Below are 8473 nucleotides of genomic sequence, written 5' to 3'. Positions count from 1 at the left end.
ACATAATTCACCTCTAAGGTCTCTTCCACCTACAGAGTATTGATTTCATAAAATTGTATAATAATTGGACAGAAAAGAGTCAGGGCAAAATTATGAAGCAGGAAAAACCTACATCCAGTGTTTTTCCCTCAAGTTATTCAAGGATGGCCTCCCCTCTCCAACCCTGAGACACACATACACATACACGCACACGCACAGACGCGCACACGTGCCCTCACTTGAAAGTGGCCCTACTGAGACCTCATGAACCCCTCCCCACCCCCCCCAAAGTCCCAAGCCTCAGGGGAAGGGCGCCTCCCAGAGAGGCAGCGTAGTGAAGTGGTTAAGAACACAGGCTTTGTCAGCTGACACGTTGGGAAAGTTACATAACCTTTCTGAGTTTTATTTTTCCTGATGTAAAAAGGAAATAAAAGGCCCTTGACTGTGGGATAGTAGAGGCCAAATGAAGTAAAAGCGTGTAAAGTGTTTAGTGTTGTGCGCAGTGCACAAAAGGCATGCAATAAATAGTGACGATTATTTCCTTGGCGGTTGTTTTTAAATGACCATTGTCATTTCGTAGCTCTGTATCTTTTCTTGCTGCTGCTGCTGCTGATTTCCTGCTGCTGTGCTAGGATGCCGACATCTTCCCTGCCCCCTGAAGTGACGCCCAGTGTGACAGTTAGGTGCTGCCCACCTCACTCGGGATCCTCTCTGGCACTAAGGCCCGAGAGCGGCAGCTGGTGTTCTCACGGTGCCCGGCCCATTCACTTAGCTGACAGTCACCCTGAAGGTCTTTCCACCCCTCTGGAATCATACAAAAGAGGCAGAAGCCTTGTGTTCTGGAGACCAAGGTGACCTGGAATAGGCAGGTTGCTTCTAAGTCTACAGTCATTTCTGATTGCCCCATACACAGCTCTTTTTTTTCAGTGTTGGTTATGTGTATGGAAGACTTAAATGCTTTTACTCATGTAAATCAAAGGAAAAAGATATAAACAGGAAAACAAAAGGCTCATTCCATACGTTATACATACATGAGAAAAGCCTTAGGCAAGCCTTAGGTGGCGGGCTGGTAGAGAGTGTTGCGTTCTACAAGCCTGTACCACGGCCTTATACGCAGGACTCACGACGTCTCGCCCGGGTTGGCTGTGGAAGGGGACAGTTTTCTCTTTGGGCTCCACACTGCTTGCTCTGTAACCATTGCCTCTGGTTTCCAGAATGAAGAGTCCACAGTTGGGCAGAAATAACATTTATTAATCAAAAATAAAGCACACATTGAAAAGGCCGTGTAAATAAAACTATACATTTATAATGTTTTATTATTTTTTTTTTTTGCTTCAGTACTCCACAAAACACTACAGACAATAACAAAATAATTCAATAAATATTAAAAACTTTCCAGAGAATTATAAGACACTTTATCATATGGGAGCATCCACAATGCCACGACCATTAGATACACTGTTAAACACGATCATAGGTATCTTTCTTAAATAAGGGGTATAATTACTTTTTTTAATCCAGAAATCATAACATTTACACCTATCAATACACAAGAGAACAACGCGGCGTGAGTGAAGCAGACACTCCAGCGTAAGGGAGACGTCTGCCTGCATGTGGTTGAAAGATATTACAGTGTTAACAGGATAGAGGTCAACACACGAAAGAGAAATGTTGGGGTTTTCTTGGGGCAGGAAGAGTGAAAGCAGGGCGTTTAATGAAAGCCTCTTACATATTTTCCATTGCTCTCTTAGTAATGTGCTCCCTTCCCTTTTCTGCCTTTTCTTGGTTGAGGTGCTCCAGCACTTTCATCAGCAGGTCTTCATCCAAGTACTGTCTGCTTGGAGGATTCTCACTCTTCGGGGGCCCCACGGGGAGCCTTTTGCTCACCGAGGCCGCCTTGTCGGTCTCCTGAGGGCCCCCGGGATTGGCGTGTTCTTTGACGGCCTGCTCCGCCTGGTCCTCTCCCTGCAGCTCCTCTTCGGCCGAGACCTGGCCGGGAGCTCGCTTCATCTGGGCTGAGCTCATGATCTCAGGGTATTTAATTAGCATCCTGGCCAAGTACTCTCCTAACTCCTGATCTTTGTCATTCAGGTTTTCATATGCCATTGGCCTGTTTTCAACATCTGGCATCCAGGCCCCTTTGGACAGCTGGTTTGCTCTCGATCGTCCAGGACCGTAGGGGAGCCTGGGCAGAACCTTCTCTCGGTTATACTGACTGGGCGAATACGGGGGCCTTTGATTTGCAGCACCCTCCATCCCTAAAAGACTCAAAATGTCCTCAACAGTGAGTCCATCGGGCAGGGCCTCCGTCCCAGCGTGGCCAGGTATTTTGGGGTAGCCATTCTTGGAGAGCATCTTATTTTGGAATATATCCGGGCCGTCTAAGTCAGCCTCTGAGATGTCATCTAGGTCAACAGGAAGGTCAAGTTCGGGCTCCGGTTCCACTGATCCGTTTGGCTTCTCTCCTGTTCTGAGCATGTCGATTAAGTCTTCAGGGGGTATCTGTAAATTCCTGGAAATTTCAATCAGCTGATAAATAGACTGAGAATCAAGGGGCTTCTCAAAAAGCCTGGCTGCTCTCTCGCCATTCGGCCCGCTCTGCGCCCTCGCACCCCCCGCGGCACTCACCAGCCTCTTCAGGTAGGCGACGACTTTGGAGGCATCCTCGGAGAGCTGGTCTTTCCTCTCTTTGCGGGGATCATCCTGGAGGCCCAGCTGCCCCGAGCGCTTCGTTTCCTCGTTGGCTTGTTCGGTTTTTTCTACGCGCTCTTTGCTGTCCTTCGCCTCCTCCTGGGTTTGACTCTCCAGTTTTTCCTCCGCCGGGCTCCAGTCTTCCCCCCCCACCACGTCCTCGTAGGCGATGTTGTTGGCCTTGTAGATGTCATCGTCATCGTCCGCGTAAAGCTTGTGTTCGTCCTCGGTCCTGTCGCGCTTCCTGGTGTTGGGTCCCGCCAGCTTCCCCAGCTCCTGGAACACAGACTCCAGCGTGGCAAGGCTTTGGGGGGTGTACTGCTCCTCCACGATCTCATTTGTGCGCTTGAAGGGGTTGTCCCGGGAAGTCTCTTCGTACAGCGGAGGGAATCGGCCGTGCTTGAGCTTTCTCTCCGGCCACTGCTGAGTGTCATAGTCATCGGCCGCGTCCGCTGGGAAGTTCTCCGCATTCAGGGCATAGGGCTTGTTTTCATTTGGTGCAGACGGGGGCTCATGTTCGGCCTGCCTCAGGGCTTCAAGGACGATTCTCAGCCACTCGTCTTCGCTCAGGGAATCCCTCGAACTTTCATCCCCGTTTTCTTTCTGCTGAAGGGGAGCGGAGACGCCTTGGTAGGAGTTGTAGTCGGGGCTGCTTTCCTCTTTGTGAGCTTGCTGTCGGAGCTTTTCTATGTACTCCAAGGCCCTGATCATCTCAGGACTGGGAAACCTTTGGACGTTCTCCAGCCTGAGGTCTGGTTCTTTCTGTAGCAGCTGGTTTCGCTGAAATGAAGCTGCTTCGGCCCCAGAGATGAGGAAAATTAAAGGGATGAGAGACAGGGCTGCTCCAAGCCAGTGAGTCTGAGCTTCTGCCATGTTCGAAAGATGTCCTTAAAAATGGAAATAGGAGTTAACACAAATAAAGCAGACTAGAAGACGCGATGGCAAACACATAATTGACCATTGGGGGGGGGGGAACATAGCAGAGATTACTTCACATTAAGCTTAGGATGACTGTTTTTAAAATCCAAAATTATGTCTTTCATGGTCCTCACAAGCTAACCGCAGGAATCTAGCAAAATTGTTGCCCATTTGCATCAAATTTGCATGATATACTCTGATATGGTGTTTCTCTAATTTTATTTTATTTTTAAATTACAAAACACATAGTTTGTTCTTAGTAGGCACTGTTTCTTTTTAATAAAGACTTTCCAAGATGAGTTTGAGTTTTCTTGTATAACGTTCCTATTGAAATCATTGGCAAAAAGGTTAATTGGCTTAATTTAAAACATGTATGTCCACATGCGCACACATACACACACACACACACACACACACAATAATTTCCTTAAGGTTGTATGAAAAAAACATGTGGTTTAGTTCCTAAATTGCCCATCTGATTTTGTTGTAAATATATAGCAACAATAATATTATTACATATGATAAATTGATACAGCATGTTAATGTCAATCATACTGAATTACCTTGTGGATGGGTCCCACTCACATGCATTTTTCAGAAATCACTTACTCTCACTCTGTCACCCAAATCCAACCATCAGTTTTGGAAGGGTGTATACCTTAATCAGCTCCATAGCATGTGTTTCCTCAGGTCGGAGCTAGGAGGCTAACCCAATGAAGCTTCTTTTTGTGTAAACATATGAAAATAATAAATCAAACTGTTTTAAATGATCTGTGCTCCATATTTCCTCTAATAATTTTATTGTCACTGTCTTGCAATTGCAGTTATATCTTTCCTCAGAGTGTATAGTAAATAATAACAGATGCTACCGAGAGAACATAAGTCTACTTAACCAGTCTATTTCTGAACATGTGCGTGTTTAGATTCAGCTTGACTTATGTCTGTGTCTATTTTGGTCTGGACCTGTGAAATCTTAAATGACTCATACAGTTAAAGTATCTTAAAATAACCACTATGTAACTCCCAGTTTGGATACGTACAGACAATGTGTTGAAGTCTTCCTACTTAAAAGTCTTCATTCATTTTTTTTCTGCACTGCCTTATTATCTCACATATGAATTAACAAATGCTACAGTTCTTAAATGTTTTACATTTGGCATTGCTAACATTGAAAATCTATGTTCATGCTTCCAATTTTGCTGCAAATGAGATAAATGTAAAGGAAGTTGATGAGTTTGTTCATGATATCTTATCTGGATCATGCTTTGTGATATATAAACAACATGAGTACAGTTTTCTGTTAGCTTAGATATCAACTGTAGAAAATATTGTTTACTAGATCATATCGGCATTTAAATAATTTTTAAAGCCCCCAAATAGTGATAGCCATAGAAATTTCTTTAGCACTGATGCACATATTTATTAAAATAATTCTCATTAACCCTGCTACTTAATTTACTGAAAGGAAAATCTCTAAAGGCACGTCAGAGGAAACTTCTAAGATACTTACTATGAATCAATGTTTACTAAAAGAAATTTTATTCACAAATTCTTAGGTCTAAATAAAAAAACACATTATGCATTGCTCCCTATATTATTTCAGAATTAACTTAGCCCTGGTAATCTATTTTCAGCATTATCATTTGAAACAGTAATTTTAAGAATCTTAGAGAACTCATTTTCTTTTAAATCATTATCCTTAAGTATTCTTAACATATGAATTTTGTGCTTGTCTTTAAAATCATTGCCTTATAGGTGGGCTTTGCTGTGAAGTTGGGGCAGAATTCTCAATGCAGTTATTTAAACCACAGCCTAACAAGCTCTACCCTTTGGTCATTTATACTGTTCAGTTTGGATCACATAGTTATTATTGCCTTTGAGTAAGACCCAAGGGATTTCTTTCTCAGGTAGCAGCTCTTCTAAGTAACAAAGAGGGGGTTTCAGCAGCTCTAATATCTTATATAGGGTTTAAACTAAAGTCTCATAAGTTAAAATGTATTTTCTATTGAAATTCAACTGGAACATGGACAAATACAGGTGGATATATGTAATTCAAGCAATTCAGCTAGTTAGGATACAGAAAAAAAAGCACATTTGGCACATTCAAAATCTTTAGCAAAATATTGTACAACCTTTTTCAATCAAAGCATAACAGTAATAGTTTATACAGTTATGGATGTTTTCCTCATGCATGCAAAATTACTCTCTCTCTGTAATTGATGGTCATATCCAACCTATAACCCAAGATAATATTTCACTCTGATTAAAGGAAGACGCCTGTGTTCGAGATCATTCTAATTTTACTTTCCTGGGACTAAAATTAAGAAATCATAATGTAAGCCCTTTCAGAGTAATCCAATTCAGAAAATAATCTTACGTAGTCGATTTTGAGCTCTTGCAAGGTAAATGTCAAAGAAAAAAACAGGTCCAAAATTGGTTGCTAAAATTTATTACTAATGTCTTTAACAACCTCTGCGTCATTGGAAACCTGCTGTTAAAAATAATAAGCCTATAAATTGTATCTCTGGCTTTGTATCTGATTCTTGGGGGGGGGGGGACAGCAAATTAAGGAAAGCCACAAAATATCAAGCTTGGTTAATTTTGCATTCATATGGGTATCGATACTAACATTCTTAACTTTTTCACGCTGGTCATGACTAAATAACATTGTGGTTAATAAATATCCAACGGCGAGCGGTGTAGACCATAGACTCAGTCGCATCTACGCAGACCGTGTCCTTGCACCGGCTGCTGAGCAGCAGGTTGCAATTCAGTTATTCTACAGATACAAGCCCGCCTGGCGACCTTTTCTCCTCAGCTAGAAACGAAGGGCAGAAAAGCAGCTTGGAACTTTGCAGCAAATGAAGAGAAGCGCGGTCTTACCTGCTGCTCGCGGGCCTGCGGAGGGCTCGGCCGGTTCAGCACCCGGACAGCTCCCCGCCCCTTATAGGCGCCGGGCGGCCGCGGGCCGCTGACGTCACCGTGCGAGCCCCAGCCCAGCCGGAGCGCCCGAGAGAGAAAATCATCACTTTATATGTATATTTTACCAAAAAAAAAAAAAAAAGAGAGAGAAAATACTGCATGCTTACGCCACCTGTCTTTTTGTGGCAAAAACTGCAGTTGTCTTTCTCTCATCAAAACCTTTGAGGCTGGAAGTAAAACCCTGTGCGCAGCTGCCCTCGGAAAGCGAGCGCTCCGCCGGCCGCCCCGGGTCGCAGCGTCGGGGACACGGGGTCCCCGCGTCGCCGTGAGCAAGTTTTACAGGCGAGGCGGCGTCTTCCCCTCCGTGGCCGCGAAGCCACAGCGTTGGGGTTCCCCGGGGGCTCTCAGGGGAGCGGGAGCCGCAGCACGGATGCCAAGCCTGCTTTCTTATTACGACCACGCGCAGCGTTGCTTTTACATTTATGTTACTGTGAATAAAATTTAAAAAAAAGTTTTCTCTTTTTGAAATGAGAGTAAACTTTGAGGCTCTAATGACAGGGTTTTGCTTTAGGGTTGCGATCTCATTTGGAAGCGGGCAGTCCTAAGGCTTCAGGGAGGGCGGGTGAAAATCCTCACGTGAATCTGTTGCAATGGTTTATAATCTCTTATCTCAGAAATGGAAGCTCAACGGCTGAGTGTTAATGAAAACACTTCCATTAAGAAAAATAATTATTTCGGTTACAAAAAAAATTGTGACGTATGCAATTAGAATTCACTTGCAGTCGAGGGGAAGTTGGGCTATAAATATTTTCCTTCTGTTCAACCTGATGAATTGAATACCTTCCAAAAATGTGACGGATCCAGGGAATAATATATTAGTCAACTCCCAGCCTCTCGGATTTGCAATTCATGAGCGTTGCTGTGCCGATTATCTGTTTTAATTATTTATATAAGTATAAATTTTAACTTTATTGTATTAAAGATTTGAGTTTCTAAAAATGATATAATTTGAAATATACTTTAAGCATGCAAAGGAATCTCGTTATATGATAGATCCCTTTATATCTCTGTTAATAAGTAATCAGCCACTGATTTATTCATTCAGTAAATTGCAATGACTACTAAATGACTGATACAAAGATGAATGACATATAAAGATATATGATGATACATACATATGACACACACATATATATATATTGTTTTTGAGGATGCTTTAATTTAATGGAGATGACAGGCAAGCAGATTATTTTGATATAAATTGGAAAGCACTAAGAAAGAGGTTAGCCAGCAGTATTTGGGAAGCATTGTTGAGAGCCAGGTGGTTCAATGTAGAAATTCAGGAGCAAAAATTGGGTGGGGGTGGGGGTAAGAGGGGGGAAGCCTCCTGGGGAAAGAACCCTGAAGTGAGATTTTTCATTATCAGGTTTTATTAAAATGATATCTAACTATGAGAGATAAACCACAGTACCTTTGAACTCCTCAAGGAAATAGGAATAGTTTTAAACCTTAGGAAAAAAATCTTGGGAAAAGTGGCCCTTGATTCTCTCTCTTTGCTCTCCTGGGGAAGATATTTGATTTCCCTAAACGGCTGAGAGACCCTCTGTGGATTGACATAGAACTCATCCAGGCTCGGGCTGGAGGCCTATGGCCAGTTCACCCAATAATCTCATGTTTCATAATGGGCTTTTAGAGCACGGTCAAGTTCTAGATCGAAGAGGCCTTAGTAAACGCCATTTCCCAAGCACCACTTCAATGACACCAGTTCATTTGCTGATATCTTTGTTATCTCTACACACGTGATAAGATTTTCTTAAATTTTTATAAAGGCCACTGTGCGTTTGACTTAATTTGTTTTCCAGGAGTTCTGTGTGGCCAATTGAGCTAACAGTATCAGCTCAGCCTCAGAACATTCCACAAGGTTACTCTTATAAAGAGTTGAGTCAGTTCAGCATAGGTCTCA

The 8473-nt window shown here is 42.9% G+C and overlaps 1 protein-coding gene across 1 annotated transcript; it reads right to left on the bottom strand.

Moving 5' to 3' along the window:
- Positions 1 to 362: 362 nt before the first annotated feature.
- SCG2 (secretogranin II) lies at positions 363 to 6807 on the bottom strand. Its single transcript, XM_081142284.1, has 2 exons — positions 6472 to 6807; positions 363 to 3557 (listed from the first exon to the last, which is right to left on the bottom strand). The coding sequence occupies exon 2, from the start codon at positions 3541 to 3543 to the stop codon at positions 1705 to 1707; it is 1839 nt and encodes a 612-aa protein (XP_080998410.1). The 5' UTR covers positions 3544 to 3557; positions 6472 to 6807; the 3' UTR covers positions 363 to 1704.
- Positions 6808 to 8473: the final 1666 nt, after the last annotated feature.

The sequence above is a fragment of the Miniopterus schreibersii genome, assembly GCF_964146895.1.
Source record: "Miniopterus schreibersii genome assembly, chromosome: 7".
In the NCBI taxonomy this organism is placed as follows: Eukaryota; Metazoa; Chordata; class Mammalia; order Chiroptera; family Miniopteridae; genus Miniopterus; species Miniopterus schreibersii.
Note: the sequence above shows the minus strand (reverse complement) of the source record. Positions and strands in the feature narration are given on the sequence as shown.